Source organism: Amblyomma maculatum, chromosome 9 (assembly GCF_055883805.1).
Source record: "Amblyomma maculatum isolate TAMU_Amacu chromosome 9, ASM5588380v1, whole genome shotgun sequence".
Classification (NCBI taxonomy): domain Eukaryota; kingdom Metazoa; phylum Arthropoda; class Arachnida; order Ixodida; family Ixodidae; genus Amblyomma; species Amblyomma maculatum.
Window position 1 is genome coordinate 79,300,126 of NC_139352.1, and position 19,937 is coordinate 79,320,062.

A 19,937-nucleotide genomic window follows, 5' to 3' on the forward strand; every position below is an offset into this window, starting at 1 on the left:
TTGCTTCAGTAAATGATAAAATATGTAAGGGTAGGACACAAATTGCCGCTGAACTCGCAATGGCAGTCTGTAATTTACTCAGATTGGGCGCTTTTATTTTTCTCACACATTCGGAAGCCTGACAAAAAACTGCTGAAACTGATCTTCGTTTCTTTCAACTCTGCCAGCCTTTTTTCTTTCATATTCATAAAAAAAAATGTCTGTTGTCGAAAGCAAATAAGCGGATTATTCTTGTCCGATCGCGTAGGCATTCAGAGACCTTTAAAAGAGAAACCACACACGATGTATGCTGCATTATTCAGATTTCTGCTGTTTATTTAACAATGCTCACTTTAAAACATGTGAAAACCCACAGATATGCAGCGTGTAGTCTTTATATTTCAAAATTACCTGCAGTAGTTTATTCAGAGTAATCCAAGTAACTCAGTAAAAGCCGGCATAGGGACTCTCAGCTTAATATAACGCGTTCTCTTTGCACGCTTCTGTAATTTGTTCCTTCGCAGTTAACTCCTGTGTTCAACCAGTCTAGGACTGTTACCACCTATAAATTTGTGTAATACCTGCGCTGCAATGTCACAAACTGGCGGTTGTCATCGACAATGGAGCATACGGGCAGCGTCCAGAGCAACTGTGGTTACGTTCAGCGTCCCACATGCGTCTCCAAGTGTTTGGCAGGGCCTTACAAACGAGATTCTTAGCAGCCTACACCGAAGGTTGCACGAAACAGCCTGTGCACACAGGCTGGGGGCATGCACATCGAGCTTCACCGTAGCAGGGAACGTAACTGAATTAGGTTTCGCAGTAAACGGAACAGGCTCAACTTATTTGCAGCACAGCAAGCTCAGCGAAGAGGTCTCAGTGCCTCCTGGTATTGTTCTCACTTCTGGCATGGGCTTGGGACACTATTCGGCTACCGACATGTCATTTGAGCGAAGAAACCTCAAGACTACGCTACAAGACAACGACGAAGGGAAAGGGAACGAGCACAACACCACAGGCGTTGTCTTGTAGCGCAGTTTCTTCGAGCATGAACCAACTAGCCCGCGATAACGTTCCTCAAGACTCCATGGATGAAAGTTCTTCTGAAGTGAACTTAAACAACCCTAAAGGCCTACGAGCTCGCACTGAGGTTCTTCTTGCTTTTTCTCAACTTACATGGAATCATAGTTTATTCTCTTGTTAATATTTTAGACCCAAGAAGATGCTGCGGTGGTGAGATCATTAGGCTGCTAACCTGGAGGCAATCCCTGCTCCGAAAGGGGTGTTTCGTTTCAGCATAAATGGAAAACGCGCTCGTCGGCTGACTGACGTGACCTCGCTTTAAAGAATTCAAGTTGGTCTAAATTGATGCCGAGCCCTCTGCGGCTTCAATCGTAGCTCATTTGATGCTTCTAAGCGTTTAACACCGTAATTTAGAAAGTTTTTTAAATTTATTTACATAGGTATTTAGAGGTAACGCACTAAAAGCTGCGCTTACTCAGAGGTTCGCTCAGTGATATACACAGGAGAGAAGTTAAGAGAAGAAAACAATGAGATGACTTGGGGACAGTCCACTGATAAGTCGTGTGGGCTCAGTAATATTTGCATGGAAGCTTGGGCGTCACTATGCATTATTTCATGACTGTATCTCCCCACCACCGTGGTGTTATCAACTCAGGGAAGAAAATACGAAGCATTATCGACACAAAATCATGCCAATCCGAACGCGATTCTAAAAATTGATATGTAGAAAGCTAAGTTTTAGCTCTATCAGGAGAGCACATCCGTTTGCACAAATAGTGAGACAGATATGTAGGCCAGTTTACGGGACATCAGGATGTTAAAAACCGCAGCATGCGGACACGGGTTGGCAGACACGGGGCAGAGTCCTGTGTCTGCTGTCTTGTGTCCACACATACATCGTGTTTGTGCCCGTCATTCTACTGACCGGCAAAACGCTCATGGCGGTGTCCTGAATACCTATGGTCGGATTCGTCAGAGGTATTACAGGCGAGGAATGTATACAATTTCGTAGGTCGCTACATTCGCTCTTGTACCGCTTGTTAACAACGGAAGACATATTGCCACCCCGCTGGACCTCTGCAGCCTTTATCGTGTCCAGATCGTTCGTTTGATTGCTCTGGAATAACAATTTATGGGCCGCTATTATTCAGTGCCGCTGGTAATCAGTCGGCCATCGTCGCCGTTGGTCATCTGACCCGTTGCGCAGAGACCGCCGCACCTGCACCGGTGACAGCCCGAGAGGTAGCTAATTTCTTTCTCCATCACTTCGTTCTCCGAACGGCGCCTCGCGCGAGCTACTGAGTGACAGAGGACGTGTTTTTTCTGTCCGAGGTAATCCAGGAATTCCTATCATCTTTCAAATCCATACATCGTGCTACAACTGCGCATCACCCACGAACGAATGGTTTTACGGAGCGGTTCAGCCATATGCTTGGGTACATGCATTGTATGTTACATCTACCTCTGGGAGCTCCAACTCGAACCAGGTACTGCCATCTGTAACGTCCGCGTACAACACTTACCCAAGCAACAACTGGTTTTCGCCCTTCTTCCTCTTATGCGGCCGTGAACCATCTTGCACTCTCGACACGATTTTGCCATACCATCCAGGTGCATCCGAGTACAGTGCTTTGCCAGATATCGTACATAAAGAGGAATGCCGTCAGCTAGCTCGCACGTTTACCTCCAGCACCCAAGGCTATCGCAAAGATCGACATGATAGCGACACGCCCGCTTCGACGTTCCTCGCCGACAGCTTCATTTGGCTATGCGTTTCTGCAACCAGCAAATTTGAAACCAAGTACCATGGCCCTTACCGCGTATTGGAACGCGCATCCCCTGTCAACTACATCATCGAGCAGGTGAACCATTGAGAAAGGAAAGAACTTAGGAGAGGCCCTGACGTCATTTTTTTGATGCCGGCGCTGTGGGCGCGGCCGTGCCGCGACCAGATGCTGCAACCTCTCTCCTCCTCCTTTACCCTCCGCATTTTCTTTCTCCGCGACGCTCACGTACCTAGGGCCCTTAGCAACGATGTTGCTAGTGGCCCGAGGTTTCATAGCAACAGCGTCGCCGTTGCTAATGGCTCGACTTCAGTTCAGTTCAGTCGTTGAGTCGTGTGCGACTCTTCGTGACCCTATGGACCATGTCACGCCACGCTTTCCGGTCTTTCACCATCTTCCTAACATCACATAACTTCATCTGCAGTGCCTCGAGGATGCCATCTAACCATCGCGTTTGCTGCCTACCCCTTCTCCGGCGACCCTCAGCCTTTCCCAACATCAAATCTTTCTCCAGCGACTCCTCTCTTCTCATCAGATGACTAAAGTAGCTGAGCTTTAAGTTTAAAATTTGACCCTCCAATGAGCAGTCAGGGTTTATGGTCGACAATATCGACTGATTTGATCTTCTGGCAGTCCAAGGAACTCTCAAGAGTCTTCGCCAGCACCACAATTCAAATGCGTCAATTTTTCGGCGGTCAGCCTTTTTCACAGTCCAACTCTCGCATCCATACATCACAACTGGAAAGACCATAGCACGAGTTATACGGATCCTGGTTGGCAGACTAATGTCTCTGCTCTTTACTAGACGGTCAAGGCTAACCATTGCTCTCTTTCCCAGAAGCAGGCGTCTCCTAATTTCATGGCTGCAGTCTCCTTCCGAGGTAATCTTGGAGCCCAAGAAGAGAAAATCTGTCACAGCTTCCACTTCTTGTCCATTGATGCTCCAGGACTTGATAGGGCAAGACGCCATGATCTTTGTCTATTTAATGTTCAGTTTATGCCCAAACTTCTCACTCTCTGCTTGTACGCGCATCAGAAGTCTCTTGAGTTCCACTTCACTTTCTGCCATTAAAGTGGTATCATCCGCATATCTAAGGTTGTTGATACGTTTTCCAGCAATCTTCACTCCAGCTGAAGACTCGTCCAGACCGGCCTTCCTCATGATGTACTCTGTATATAGGTTAAATGGGCAGGGCGACAGTATGCAGCCTTGCCTCACTCCTTTCTAGATCGGAAACCAATCAGTAAGACCATGCCCAGTTCTGACTGTGGCCTCTTGCCCTTCATACAGGTTCCTGAGGAGACAGATGAGGTGAATTGGAACTCCCATCTCTTGGAGAGCTTGCCACAATCTGCAGTGATCTACGCAGTCAAACGCTTTTGCATAATCAATAAAGCAGAAGTAAATGGGTTTCTGGAACTCTCTTGCTTTTTCCATGATCCAGCGAAGGTTGGCAATTTGGTCTCTAGTTCCTCTGCCCTTGCGAAACCCAGCTAGCACGTCCGGAAGCTCCCGATCCACATACTGCTGCAGCCTACCTTGGAGGATTTTCAACATCACCTTGCTAGCATGCGAAATAAATGCGATCGTGCGGTAGTTGGAACAATCTTTGGCACTGCCTTTCTTTGGGATGGGGATGTAAACCGACCTCCTCCAATCCTGTGGCCACTGCAGGGTTGTCCAAATCTTCTGACGTAATGTATGCAGAATGTTAACAGTGTCATGGTTGAAGTTTTGAAGCAACTCAGCTGGAATGCCATCAATTCCGCTAGCTTTATTCTTAGCAAGGCTGCCTAAGGTCCATTCAACTTCACTCTTCAGGATGCCCGGCTCGAGATCAGTAATCATAACTGTCTTATGTTGGGTTTGCACTTTCGGGTCCTTCTTGTACAGTGCTTCTGTGTATTCCTGCCACTTTTTTTTATCTCTGAGACTTCAGTGAGGTCCTTGCCTCGTTTGTCCTTTATCACGCCCAGCTTAGCACAGAAGCTTCCTTTGATATCTTTGATTGTCTTATAAAGAGCTGTTGTGTTCCTTAATTGGCTGTTGTCCTCAACTGCTTGGCACTGTATGTTCAGGAAGGCATTCTTATCTTTCCTTGCTATTTTCTGAAAATCCGCATTGAGAATATTGTATCTTTCTCTTTCCCCCATAACTTTTGCCATCCTCCTTTCCTCAGCTATTTGCAAAGCCTCTTCAAATAACCAGTTTGCTTTCTTGCATTTCTTTTGCTTTGGAACTACCTTAGTAGCAACTTCTTGTATTATATCACGAACATCGGTCCACATCTCTTCGGGCTCTCTGTCTTCTAGATCTAATTCTTGAAATCGATTCCTCACTTCCACAGCATATTCTAATGGAATTTGATCCAGATCACACCTGAAAGGCCTTCTAGTTTTCTGCGTTTTCCTCAATCGAAGCTTAATTTTGGCAACAAGAACTTGACTAACCCTAAATTTTGACGTCACTTCCGCCACACTTTTTCCAATGCATTGGGAATGGCAAGGGCCTCTCCTAAGTTGTTTCCTTCCTCCATGCAGTAAACCCCTTTTTCGACCACCACCCTGTCGGCCACGGTTGTCCAGGGTAGCCGGCTCAAGCCGTATCACAACCCCACTTTTTTTATCTTCCCAGTGAGTCGCCAAGATGGCGACGTCTTCACACGGGGGCATTATAAAGAAGACAAAGAAAACACTGCAAGGTTCAAAAAATCGTGCGCTGTGTCTTCATTTTAGGCTTCTTGGCTTACAGGCGACTGCCTGAACGTTGGTCTCACGGGCAACTGCCCAGTTTGCAGTGTCACAGGCCTGTTTTGTCGTTTCGCTGGAGACTGCCTATTTTGGCATTACACAGGCACATTTTGGCGTCGATGGATGACTCATGCTTTGCGTCTGTTCTCGCTGAATTAAACAAAAAAAATCTGCTAGATAAAGTAAGCTTAACTAATCATCCTTGAATAAACATTTTTCCTCGCAGGAGTGGCGTTGATGTGCGATGGTGGGTGGGATGACGGCCCATGCTCGGTCGCCTCCACATCTCCGTCACCGGCGTCGTTCAGCAGTCCTTGGAGTGGCGGCAGCGGTCCGGTCGGCACATGTCTGGATCCCTTTGAAACGGCGATGGCTCGTGCCAGAATGATGACGTGACCGAATATGTGCGTAGGCTGGATCTGCTATAGAAGAATAAGAGCCTCGCCTCCGCCTCCACCGAAGCAGAGCTGAATCGAATCTGCGAGTCAGTACTGCGTGGTTTTGAACCTTCATTCTATTTAATTGACAGCGCTGAGTGCGGTGTTATAGAGACATTTGTTTACCTCCAGCCCTTTTAACGAATCACAGAGACTACAATGGGTAACGTGCCAGATATAATTTTTCTGTGAGATTTGTTTATTTCAGAGCTCTCGCCGGCCGGGTACGTGTTCACCGCCTACAACGCATGGCTCCTCATCACGAGCAAGGTAGCACGTGGCGTACGTCACCCGTATGTCTTGCTTCCTTCTTTGTCATCGGGTAAGATGTATAGTCATAAAGCACCACCCAATACTTCAATATGCTTCTTATGTGCTCCGAGCGAATCTGGCTAGAGGCATGGATTGCTTTCAGCGTGCAGTAAAGACAAATATTAAGGAAGTGGTGACTGGAGTAGAGGGTAAGAAAAAGCGCCAAGCGTTTAAGTATGCAGTCGCCGAATTTTATGACGTACGCAGAGTAGACAATTTTTCCGTTACATGTGTGCTACAGACGTAGCCTATGGCGTCCGACGTAACCATTTCTCTTTCATTTTTGTACTTTCTAATTGCAAGCACTTGTGCTGATCCGCTTATCTAGCGAGATGGTCATGTTTGCCTACTTGTGTCCTTTGAACAGTGGTCAGAGTATGCTTCCTAATATCTCAAAGTAGTAATATTGTTACATAGCGGTATTCGATGGTCGTGCTGAGGATGATGAAGTACGATGGACTCCCAGAAGAACACGATGCACTCGGGTGGCGAGATGTGTACGTTTATCAACGTTAGTTGTGTGGGAAGCTATCGGACTGTGAACCTTCTCCGTAACATCTCTTCTACTCCTTCTTCTGCTTTTTACAAGATTCAGAAGATAGTCGTGCAGTAGAATAGGCTCTTATGTGTACAGAAGGCAGTAAATCTAGCAAATATTTGGAAACACTCTTTACAGAACAAATATATATGATATATAGCAAAGACGGACGTTTGCGAAGCTATATTATTTATCAGTATCATGAACGTCAGGCTGTCTAGCTTTTGATATGGTTTATCAGTCTTCGCAGAAAGGCCTGTATTTCTCGTATGATGCTAGTAATGGCGAAAGAGTAAAAGGCCGTCTTGTGGGACTAGTTGGTAACTGTTTGGTCAAAAGAGCAAATTACACACATTACCAGGAAATGTATACGGGACTGAAGGCTGGTATTAGGTTTAGCTGTTTAACATTAATACCTCGCGAACAATACTTTAGGTTTGGGAACTGAATAAACCCGTAGGAGGATTCATCAGGAAAATAAAGTGTCTGAGACAGTGATTGGAAACCTCAATTATTTTAATTTGGTGAATTGCGCAGTATAGAACACTCGCGTGGAGAGAAAAGAAAACCACTTTCCTTGCGTAATAAGTGCCATTTAGTACGCGATTCCTTATCTGTTTCGTTTATAATATAGTCCTGCTATTGTTTTGCCATCCTAAGTACGTTGTTGATGTTTGTTTCACGAGAAAAAAAAAAGACAGTTGTCTTTAAATTTCCACCAGACAAAATAGCATTTGACTTTTCGGAGCACTTTCATCCCGCCTTGCTGACTGCTTGAGCTGCTCTTTAGGCTAAGGTGCGTAATGCTGTCTAGACCATTACAGAATCATTATATTAGAAAATGGCTCTTTGGATTCGTCTTATTCATCACTTAATGGAGACAATGCCCGGCAGCCAAGATCAGAAAACAAATTCAAGCACACAATTAAGTCAAACGCACACCCGTATAGTAAGGGGTGACGTGGAATGCAAAAACGAAGCAAAGAGTAGCACAATACCTTACTCGTTCCGATGTGGTGTTAATTATTATCGGAATATATGAACACGCAATATCTACGATGGTTTACTTTAATTGGGTTAGACCTTTATTTCGTGTTCTTCATTGGCTCTCTTGCGGTAATCGAAGGCTGTAGACTTTTCTCTTTGATCCTGTGCCCTTAGTGACTAAAATGATGAAGGGAGTAACGTTATAGTGCCAGCTAATTTAACTCACTTCCTGGTTGTGTAAATGACGCTTGCAAACTTTTGTAGATACAAGAAAAAACAGTGGGGGCTGATAAAACTTTCGGGAGTGCTATATGACTTGATGAAGAAAACAGAAAGCAATCTAATCTGATAAAGCTGTAACCTAGTGTGCTCTAGCCTGGTTATCCGGGATGCTTTAAACAGAGCCGACAGAATAAGGTACTGAGCAGAGCAAACAGCGCAACGAGAACTACTGAATAAGCACAGTGATGGTACTGGTCATGTTGTTTGATAAGAGCCTGAGTGCAAACTAATATACGTTGCCCTGACCAAAATGTGGATAGAGTAAAAGTTAGTAACAGGAAACCAGTTGCCTTCACTGGCAGTTTCGTGGGTTTTTATTTCTGACAGTAACCAGCAAACATAATTCAATTTTGGAGCATGGCTGGCTCACTAAACCACGTATTAAAGTTTCGGCAGCGTATAGCAGACAATCTGGCGATACGCAGAAGGTTTATTTTGGCCGTATGTTCTCGCTATCAGCAGCGGGCTGTACGCCTGAGATGAAAAAAGCTAAAATTTAGAGGCTGCAGGGCGGGAAGAGCTGGGAAATGAATTATATATATATATATATATATATATATATATATATATATATATATATATATATATATATATATATATATATATATATATATATATATATATATAATTCATTTTCCAGTTCTTCAATTTTTGCTTCGCAATGCTAAAGCAAACTTAGCGGCATCATTTTCTAGGCAAAGAGACAGCTAGGAGTTCAATCCTTAACTATTTAAAACGCCGGGAGCGGAATGTCGTCCAGGAGAGTTTACAATGAGAAAGTTTCAAGCTTTGAAGAAAACAAAACCAGACAAGAAACAAATATCATCGAATGCGCAGTATCTTGTTATCCGGCATGTAATTCGACGATCGTGTTATACCCATATGAGCATGTCTATGCACAGCAGTAATTTATCCTAGTAAGAAATATAATTGAAAAGAAAACTGCTGGAACGCTGAATGAATATCAGCACAGTTTCATATACAGAGCATTAGTTGGGTATGGACTTCGCAATTCGCGAGTACGGTGCAGTGCGTAATGATAATAATAATAATAATAATAATAATAATAATAATAATAATAATAATAATAATAATAATAATAATAATAATAATAATAATAATAATAATAATAACAACAATATATATATATATATATATATATATATATATATATATATATATATATATATATATATGAGAAAGGCAGGGCTCCTGCCGAAACGTCGTCTTCAAATAAACTTGGAAACAGTATGAAGCAATGTTTCACTTGTGTATAACCTCTAGCAACCAAGTACGTCTATTTACTTATGCTATATATATATATATATATATATATATATATATATATATATATATATATATATATATATATATATATATAGACATTTTGTAGCGTGCCGTTGCACAAAAGACTATCCCCCGCGGATCGCGTCAGGCAATTTGGCACCGGGGAGCGTCAGCAACCAGTCAAGAAAGCACGAGACAGATCACAGCTTCACTTCGCTGTCTTCCCCAAACATCCGTCTCAGTCTCCGTCGTCTTTTATAAAGGGCATGTATGATTGCCCAACTTTGCAGCATCGCCTCAATGCAGCCGATTAGGAGCAGACTGTTGAGCTGACAGATAGTGTGCTAAGGTGATACAAGAGGACCACAATGCAAAACGGGGCACCATTAGTCTAAAGACCAGTCAACGGCGCGTTCGTGGTAGGGTTTTGTCCGGATGACATGCACAACGTCAGTTAGCTTGCGTCGTCAGCGGCTTGAGGGGTCTTGAGTGGCGGATTAAACTTCATAAGTGACGTCACTGATGCGGCGAAGGATATGATATGGCCCGACGTACCGGCAAAGTAATTTTTCTGACATTCCACGATGACGGACAGGCGTCCAAATCAAGACATAATCTCCAGGCTCTTAGGCAACGAAGCGCCGTCCCTGGTTGTAGCGGTCAGCGTCTAGTTGCCGTTGCAGGTGTATGCGCTGCCTTGTCAGCTGTCGCGCTTCTTCCGCACGCTGAGCAAAACTAGCGATGTCCAAGTCAAGCTCACGTTCGCAGTTGAGGTATGGTTTATGAGGTTTAACGTCCCAAAGCGACTCAGGCTATGAGAGACGCCGTAGTGGAGGACTCCGGAAATTTCGACCATTGGGGTTCAATAACGTGCATTGCGTCGCAAAGCACATGGGCGCCTTGCTTTTTGCCTCCATCAAAAAGCGGCCGCCGCGGCCGGGATTCGATCCCGCATCATTGGGCGCAGTAGTCGAGCGCCGTAGCCACCGCGCCACCACGGCGGGTATATATGTTATGGTACTATAGCTATGCGCGGAGACGGCGCTGGTGTTGCATCCTAAGCCACGAGAGACAAATTTTTGTAGTACAGCCTTGAAGCCTTCTCTATGTTCTCTGAAAACTGAAACTGTTCCAATGATTGTCACACACAATGTTAGCGGGCGAAACTGAGAGGCGTCCGTGGGCTGTGCGATGTCAGGGTCTGTTAAGGATCACCAGGTGGTCGAAATCGCTACGTAACCATCAAATACGGCTCCTCCTTTTCTATTTTCGCTTTGAATCTCACTTTACTTCCTTCCCTTACGGCGCGGTTTAGGTGTCCAGGGAAGTGGGACACTCCTCCTTTCCATTCCTATAAACCACTTAATGACAAAAATATTCGTAAAATATCGCCGGAACAAAGCACGGTGTTAAAGACGCTACCGCGGCTACTCTTTTGCCCAAGCTCTTACCTCACTACCCCCCCCCCCCCCCCTCCAACCATGTATAAGCTTCCCAAACCATACAAACTCGTGATTAGCGGAGCTTTCGCCAGTATTAATAGGTTCAAGCCATGCTTAAACGTCTATCATTATATTTCTTGCCTGCTGATCGCCACCTACTTTGGTTTTTGGCCTGGGTTGTGGAGGGTATACACTCCCAGCTCAAGATGGCGCCCGTCACAACATGTGTGAACTCTCTACACAAAAAGATACATTTTGGAATCTGAATTAACATATTAAAGCCCACGAAGAGAAGCATTCCTAAAAGTTATCTTACGCAGTAGATAACGTTAGTGTCGGTACACAGAAGCTGTTCTCGTTACAAGGCTATCGCTATTCCGAAGGCTCAATTCTTCCAAGGAACATTTTTTACTGCTTCTTTTACTGTTACCCCATTCGTTTGCGCAGTCGGTGCAACATCGATGTCGAATTTTGCCGCGAAACTTCCAGTGGTTGACTGGTGGTTTGAACACCTCAATAGCTAGTATAAAATATCGCGTGATCGTGACGTCGTCATCACGTCAAGCATCACGTGATTATAAGCTGACAAGTTATTGGTGTCTTCACTAGCAGCGAATTGCGAATGTCTTCAGTACTCTGCAATTGAAAAGGCAAAGAGGTCTGCGCTGGTAAAATGCAATTGTGAGAAAGGATAACCACCAAGACAATTTTCGTTTTTCTTTTTTAAGGGGAGGGGAAGTTTAGGGGAGGGGAGGGTAGTTTCTTTGTCTTTAGCGCTGCTGCCCATCAGTAAAATAGTGTTCTCTTCGGCGAAATGAGGTGTCTAGAGCTGAATGCTGTCCTTACAGCGATCCGGTCTTAGCCCGGCGTGAAAGACGATGAAACCAGGTTTATTTTTCTTTCATGTTAGACGAAAACACCATTTTTTCAGGAATGTAGGGTAACTGGATTTGTGCTCCTATATTGTCTTCATAATCATGGTGATGAATAAAGTTTGAAGTATTTATTTTTTTATCAAGTAAAGTCGAAAGGATGGAGGATAAGACGGCTAGGAGCCCCTGTGCCCCTGCGGCCACCGCGGACCAGATCGCTACCGCCGTTTGAAAAATGGCTAAAAATCTTTATCTGCGGCAGCAATGTTCAGGCATAACAATTTCCGAAGAGAAAGATGAAGAAATCGAGGCTTACGCAGGGTTTTCACCTGTCTACGATCTCCCCTCGCTACTTATTCGGCCAAGAAACCGACCTAGGTAACCATTTCACCTAAATCCCACCGCTTGTTCTCTCCGATGAAGAAATGCTTGGAAGGGCAGCTGCGAGAGCGTTTCTTCGTTTTGGTGTACTTGATTGATCTATATTTTGTAGCCCCGTACTTCGACAAAAGGGACAGACGTTTTATATCTCGTGCGAAAATTCATACTGAAGCGACCCTGCCCTACTGGATCAACATTTCAGTTCTCTTCTTTTCCCATCTCAATAATATCCTTCTCCAATGTTGTTATTAATGCGTAAACGCATTGTATGGCTATGTTTCGCGTGGCGGCTTTCGCGTGGGCGTGACTTTGTCGGCGCTGTAAGAGAGGAACTAGTCTGTATATCGGAAAAAGAATGGTACCATAGTCTAGAACGTCAAGAAAAGGCTTGCAAGTGTGAAAATGGTTAATGTGGGTTAATTGGATATTTATATAGAAACAATTAAGTGGTTTGCAGGAAACGAAAGGTTCAGTATCTATCACTCGCGGAATAATAAGGGGGGTTCATAGGAAGGGAAAGGCGCAGTATCTGTCACACTTGCAGCTGTGGACACCTGAACCGCGCCGTAAGGGAAGGGAGGAAGGTGGGAGTGAAAGTGGAAAGAGAGAAAGAGGAGCCGCAGTGGAGGGCTAGGGAGTAATTTCGACCACCTGGGGATCTTTAACGTGCGCTGACATCGCAGAGCACACGGGTGGAAAGAGAGAAAGAGGAGCCGCAGTGGAGGGCTAGGGAGTAATTTCGACCACCTGGGGATCTTTAACGTGCGCTGACATCGCACAGCACACGGACGCCTCTTCGTTTCGCCTCCATAGAAACGCAGCCGCCGAGGTCGGGATCGAACCCGGGAACTCCGGACACGGGGCACACTCGCGGAATCCCGCTCGCACATCTTGCGGACAAGCAACGCTTAAGCTTACGCATTTCTCCAGTGCAGATTCTGCAGTGATCTCGGAAATGTTTATAGTTTTTATGCTCAATCGGCTGTACTTATTAAATCATAAGCATTTTATGATTATGTAGGCGGGTTTGCATGGGTGTGAGCTTTATGGACCTGTAAAAGAGGAACTAGTTGATAAATCATAAAAAGAATGGTACCATCGGACAAGAGCGTCAAGGAAAGGTTTTCAAGTAACAATGCGGTTGAGGTGGGTTAATTGGGTAGTTAATTAGAGCTGATTAGGTGTTTATTGGGAGCTAAGATGAGCGGCAACGAAATTCCGGTTTCGGTTCACAGCTTCCGTTTGCGTGTCCCAGTGCAGAAATGCGAAAGCCTGAGCGCTGCTTCTGCAAACGGATACATCACGCATCCCTTGTCGAACACAACCAGCGTTCCGTTGAACATATCAAAGTTAACCGGCGTTCTATAATTGGTTTCTAGGAACAGCAAGGCGCAGTATCTGTCACTCGCGGAATCCCGCTGACTCATCTCGCAGACAACACAGCAACTCTCATGCTAACACATTTCTTCAGTGCAGATTCTCTAGTGATCACGGAAAATGTTTCAGCCTTCCTTCTGCTCAAAAGCAGACACTACTTTAGTGAGCAGTCTTTATGCGCCTCAGTTTCGTAGCTGACCCGGGGGTGAGAATATGCGCCATTGATTTTTAGACATACCGTTTTTGTCAAACGTAACCAGGCTGCATTGTTTGCTTCTCGCTGGTATTCAAAAACCAACATGGATTCTCAGGGGATCACAACTTGTTAAGAAGTGAGGACAGGAGCTCGCCTTTATTTTGCACATTTACAGCTTAAGAGGTGGTACGAACTCCCCACTACCTGACTGAGAAGCGGAACATGCAGCCTGGCTACTTTTGGCAAAGACGGTACATGACATGTAGATGACTTCCAGGATGTGCATACATTAAGGTAGAAGCCTAAAAACGCAGCAAACGATAGGTGAGAAGGACCAGATAAATATACGAACGTCGCCATATTTCTTTATCCTTTTGCTACTTCTTTGCCTTAATGTTTTGCCACCTCGGCTGTTCTGTGTAACGTTACCGTTGCAGAGATCACTTCTTTTAGATTTCTGTCATTGTGAAAGTTGAACGACCCATTTCTTGTTGCAGACTAGGGAAGAAAATGACCATCACCAGCCCTCGTACATGGCTCTACTGTGTCCTATTGACTCTGATAAATCCTACGCTGTCAAAGGCAAACTTCTCAGATGACATTGGTGCGTAAAGATACGAACGGAGGCATTCCTTCTGCTTTCGCAGTCCTAATATCAATTTCAGGGCCGTCCCTGGAGAAGCGTTTTAGACGGATTTCGGGTGCTTTCTCCTAAAAAAAAAAAAAATTGACTGATGATTCGTCCCGGCGCCTTCATTAAAATAAAAGTCAAATAGGAGAATTCGAGTTTCCAGCGTTTACTTTAGCAGCTGTGAAATGTGCTTGTGCCCAATGGTGCCTCAAAAATCATGTTGTAAAGGGACTGAAATGTAGTGTACTACACTTGAAACCAAATTTGTTAACTTAATGCAGAGTATTGAAAGTTGTGGATCCAAATATTTGGCAAATTTGGGTTTGAATTTCGAGTTTCCAGCAGGTGTTGACTTCTCGATGACCAGATTCAATTTTTAGCCCTACCCGTTAAACGTAATGTTCAACGTTCAGTTTGGAAGGAACGACATCAGGCAGTTCTCTGAGACCTTGAGGCACTAGTAACGTTCTGCGCTCTGCGCCGCAGTTCTTACGGTTGCTATACTCTAAGGTAACTTTAGTATCACCATTTCTTGACTCTTGTTCATAACCGCTAAAGAGTTTCAGAAGGTGCTTGCTCTATCTGCGTTTTGTACGATTATGTAGTAGCTGATGACGGCCCCTGGATGGACCTCGACAATATCAGAGTTATTGGTAAAACAGAAAAATAATTTTTTCAGCATGCTGCACTCTATACTTGGCGTGCAGAATATCAGCAGATTTGTTTGTGTTTACCTATCAGCCAGTATTTGAGGGGCCTCAATGAGGCTAAATGCAACGAATGTGAATCGAATGTGATCGAACTTTACGACGGTGGATCAGATTATAAAATTGAGAGACTAAAAGTAGACGTTTCGCTCTGAATGGACGAAGCAACTACACCGACTATACACCGGGGGTGAGGGGGGGGGGGCGGTGGGGTCAAGGTTCTGAATGAGAGGCGAGGACATATAAATACAACTCTTTCCTGCGGTTTTTTTTCCGGAAAAACAATGCCTACATTGATCTGACTGCCTTTATAGCTGCCTTTCCTCAGATGTCCAATAGACTGAAGCAATTATTTTTGGTTTTCTTCGGAATAGGCAATTCGAGAGAGCTGTGCTACGTAGGGCTCGAAACTCAGTGTTAGGTTTTTATATTATGGTCAGGTTAGTGAGCTCTCCTCTGAAATTCATGTGATAAGAGTTTATTTCTTTTATGAGCTTGAATTGGAACCAAATTATTTATTTTCGAGAATTAATCTTTATGGTGAAGTCAGACAGCTGCAAAAAGTGCTTCTGTAATTAGAATCACTTGTAATTACGCCGTTCCTATTTTGGGCAGGCTACTTCTGGCATGTGACTGATTTCCACGTGGACAGCGAATACTCTACAAATGGCAGCCGTGACGTAAGCTGTCGGCGCGGCGGCAACGGCACCGGCACAGATGACATCGGGCCGTATGGGGACTTCTTATGCGACACCCCGGAGTTGCTGGCGCAGTCAGCCATCGAGGCCATGCATAGGGTCAAACCTTCCGTGGACTTCGTGCTCTGGACAGGGTGCGTAAGGGAGCGTGAGTGCTTTTATGTCCAAAAGAAAGATATCGTCGCACATTTGAAGTTGAAAGTTATGGTACAACATAGAATACTGGTATGCTTTGATGCCACCACTCCGGCAATCAGGAATACAATGAAATGCCTCCAAACAAATCCTCTATTGGGATTACTTGTGCTCAGAGGAAAATGGCCTACTCGGCGTCAGAGACAGCAAGAAGACTATATTAGGCGGATGTTATAAGAAAGGATCCCGTCCGCTCTCGGCTGAGTGCAATATTAAGATGACAAAACATTTTCCACCTAATGTGCGGGCAGTACCTATGATAATCTGAACTAACTCTACGACAGCCCAGAATTAGTTTATTCTCCTATCAGATGGGAGGGTTCGATTGCTCTCACCCTATCTGAATGACGAAGCTCATGTTGGCAGCTCCTATCAACGCGGTAATGTCATGTGGTCAGCTGACGTCACACAACATGGCGACCAGTCAGTGCCCAGCCATGTCAGGTGCAAAATATGCCCTCTCACATGCATATTCGTCATTATTCGTTTACAATGCCGGCGCCGATGCCGGCACCTGATGCTCTCGTAAACGCGGCCTCAAAGCTATTGATCTAGAATAGAGACGAGGAATGGCCAGTTTTCTTAAATGAAAATGAAGGCAGAAAAAAAAAAAAGGCGTGCTGCGAATAAAAAGGCAGATCGTGGTGTACGTGCCTAGATGGCTCTGGAAATGCAGTTTTTGTGCCCTCCGTTGCGCGGAACATTTTTTTGCTTGTTGGCCGCGGTAAATGGGCATCAAAAACCAAAGCCTGTTACGGGCTGGTTTTCCGCATCGTGTCGTGGAATATTATGACGTAGGTGTGGACTTATTTTCTGTTCCCTAGCCGGGCAAGCCATCGTGCTTATAATGCCCCGCTGAGATTAGGCGTAAGCGTCTTGTATTTGTCGCTGGCATGTAGCCTCATGGTGTGACTGCGGTCACAGCCTCTTTCAGATGGACGAGCTTACACGGCATCAGATGTCATTTACGTGGTCCGTTTCACTACCCTGTTGTGGGCAAAGATGATATGCGATAAGATAATGAAGATAAGGGGGGTGGGTAGAGGATCACGTTCATGTTCAGCATCAACTTATATGGAAAGACTGCAATTGTCAAGGCCTTGTTGAAGGGGTCCGCAAGCCCCTTAGTCCGCGGATGGTACCCAGTTATTATCTGGTGGCTTGCGTACCTACAATTCAGATCGGCTTGGGCAAGCTGGAACCGTTAATATTTTTGCTTATCATTGACGGCACTTTCGGGTAAGCCGTGACGCAGCAGTATTGGCTCTTATAGGTAACTGAGAAATCAACAGTATTTTCAGTCGGCAGGGCTTCTCCTATATACTCAGCAGGGGAAGTATTCAGCCGCTTCACCGATGCACTTGCGTGTCGACATTTCGAAAGGCCAAGTTCTAAGATCGATGCCCTGCAAAGGCGCTGATAAAGATATATTGGTGGCTTAATTTGCTTTAGATAGCCTGCCGGACTCCCTGGTGACATTTCTATCCCGTCGGCTTTCCTGACATTCTGTCAAAAGTTGGCGGACAGATGGAGGCCAGTAATAGAGAGTTTTAGCTTGCCGGAAACGTAGTAACGCAGGCGTATTCGCGTTTATCGGCAGGCGCAGTGTACGTGATTGCCATCACCCCTGCTGATGTGCGTGCGGAGGAGGCATCCGAAAAAGGTCTATATACGTCCACATTAATGCGTCTTCGACAAGCTGTTATCTGTCCTAACGTCGGAGGAGGTTCGTGTAAACACGGAATTGCAAGCTGCGATTTAATTAAGCGAGCCTCCGTGCACACAGCGCGAGAGAGAACAAGTACACAGAGAGAACACACCACTAGTGCTTTATGTTGCGTAATTGTTTTGCCCTTATGCCTCTTCACAGCTGTTAGATTGGCCGGCTGTCGGCTGTGCGTAAAGCAAACTTTCACTTTCACTTGCTCACCAGGAAGTAACGGCCGCCACGAGCTTAGTTTTATTGCAATCACATGATGCACATAGGGTCCCAAGACGTAATAAAGGATAGGTTAATCGTTAACATCCTCCCAAGCGCTTCCGCTCGGCCCAGAAAGAAAGCTATTCGCGTTCTTCAAAGTTTGGTCGCAGAAGAAAACTTCAGCCTGACCTTCGGATTAAAGCGGACCGGGACTGCTTATCCGAGCAGTCCTCTACTATCTAGTCTAAGCAGGAAGACTTGCAGATGCCTGTTCGAGGCTGAACTGTTCCTCAAATCGAGTGTGTTGCTAGTGCAATAAATTTAGCAAACCTTTCCAAAAGTTCCATATTTGTAATAAGGAAGTAATTGCTCATTACCCCAACTGAAGCTTAACCGCAGGGCTAAAAAGGGAAGCTGAAGGGTGCTATCATTGTGCGCTGAAAAAAAAAATAGAAGGGCATGAAACGTCATTTCAGTTCGTGGCTCAGTTTAAGAAGACGGTTAAAAAGCTTTTGTTTCATTTTTTTTTTGCCTTTTTACCACTGTAGGGACAATGTTGCCCACAGAGATGCTATCACATGGTACGAAGTGTACAACAAGACCCGGTGGCTGGGAAACCTACTTCGGCGACTGACGCAACGCAATGGGACGCTGCTCGTGCCCACCTTGGGAAATCACGACTGGGTCCCACCTAACGCCGTGGAGTCCAACAACGCAACCCCTTACCGAGGGTTTCTCAATGAGGGTGGCTTTGGAGATATGCTTCCCAAAGATGCCTGGCTCACCTTCGAGCGCGGTGAGCAAAGCGACCGATTCAAATACCTTTGAAGCTCGTAGCACGCACTAAATGATGAAATGGAATACTCAGCCGCATCGATCAAGATGCCCCTTCCAAAACCAAGGCTGTAATAATTGCGTGCAGAAAGTATTTTTTTCTAAAATGTCCAGGTTAGAAAGAAGTGAACAAAATTGGTACTTAAGCTAAAAAAAAAAAAACGCGTTGAGGTGGAGAGACTCAGTCCCCGTTAACCAACATTCCGCCAGATGGACGTGTCTTCGTACTGGTTCAGACGAATTGGTAAGTCCACTTGTGAGAACGTTGCCTTTGTTTTTTACTTTGGCTCTTTCTAACTATGCACTTTTTCTTCGCATCCTTGCTATATATGACAGTAATTGTTACATACGGGCGTTTTTACTTTTGAGGATGCTGGCGGACGGCCCCCGCGAGTGATCACCACTGCTAGGCATGGAAATCTCAGATAATGCAAAGCATAATTTTCTGAAGAAATACACTTTCCATTAAGCCCGGTTCCCGCTGCGGAAACAGTTGGTGGGCTTTATCCGGCAACAGCGTTTTCGTGTAGCGTTCACGACCCTGTCACACCACATCGACACGAACTGTCCGGAAATACGTCTCTATCGTCCTGCTACACAGAACAGAAGTCCTGCGGGAACACTTGACGAACTCCTTGTCATACTGACGAAAACAACTTCGGCAACGCTATTCCGCTGCCCCTCAGGCGTAGCCGCTCGTATGGTCCCATACCACTCGCGTATACTTTCTTCTGTGGGCGACTCCTGCGCACCGAAGAGGAGGGGAACCAATGCGGCCGCGCCACATCTGCTTACAATACAGCCCGATTCCCAACTGCTTGCAAGGCGCCGTATTGCAGAGTAAACAAAGCGATGAAGGGGACTTTTCTTTTATCGAGAGCTGTTTACAGGGACAAAAACCATTAAAAAGCGATCAATCACCGTTAAGTGCATGCTATGGGGGTGTGTTGTCGCCTGGATTTTCGCTCGGCCGGCGAACAAGCTAAACAATGCTGGCGGCTGCTTTTCGCTTATAGTTTTCGTTCCCCAAGTCTGTCATACCGAGGTAACACCCCGGAAACCTGCCTTGTTTCTCAGCTGCTTGTGCAGTGTGACAAGCTGTTCGAAAACAAGTGTCTTGGGAAACAAGTCTCCGGCTTGACGGGCGCAGGTGTTTTGTCCCTGCCGCTGTTGTGTTCCTGCAGTGTTAAACGGGGGTTATTGTAACTGTCGTATGCTTTTTTTACTGCGGCGAATCACAGCATTTTTTGTTCGGAGCAGGATCATGCTATTGTGGATAGGTAATATCGGCAGATACCTGGCA

At 45.3% G+C, this 19,937-nt stretch overlaps 1 protein-coding gene and 1 long non-coding RNA gene across 2 annotated transcripts in view; both read left to right on the forward strand.

The window, feature by feature from the left end:
• LOC146179542 (uncharacterized) overlaps positions 1–7,344 on the forward strand; it is a 189,096-nt gene extending 181,752 nt beyond the window's left edge. The window contains exon 3 of the long non-coding RNA XR_014700932.1: positions 5,764–7,344. This is a non-coding gene — a long non-coding RNA (uncharacterized LOC146179542). The remainder of the gene's footprint in view (positions 1–5,763) is intronic.
• A 6,806-nt stretch (positions 7,345–14,150) lies between these two features.
• Positions 14,151–19,937, forward strand: part of LOC146179544 (acid sphingomyelinase-like phosphodiesterase 3b) — a 29,104-nt gene continuing 23,317 nt past the window's right edge. The window contains exons 1-3 of the mRNA XM_084579894.1: positions 14,151–14,252; positions 15,602–15,818; positions 18,349–18,596. Of these exons, the coding sequence (XP_084436020.1) occupies positions 14,159–14,252; positions 15,602–15,818; positions 18,349–18,596 (559 nt within the window). The 5' untranslated portion in view covers positions 14,151–14,158. The remainder of the gene's footprint in view (positions 14,253–15,601; positions 15,819–18,348; positions 18,597–19,937) is intronic.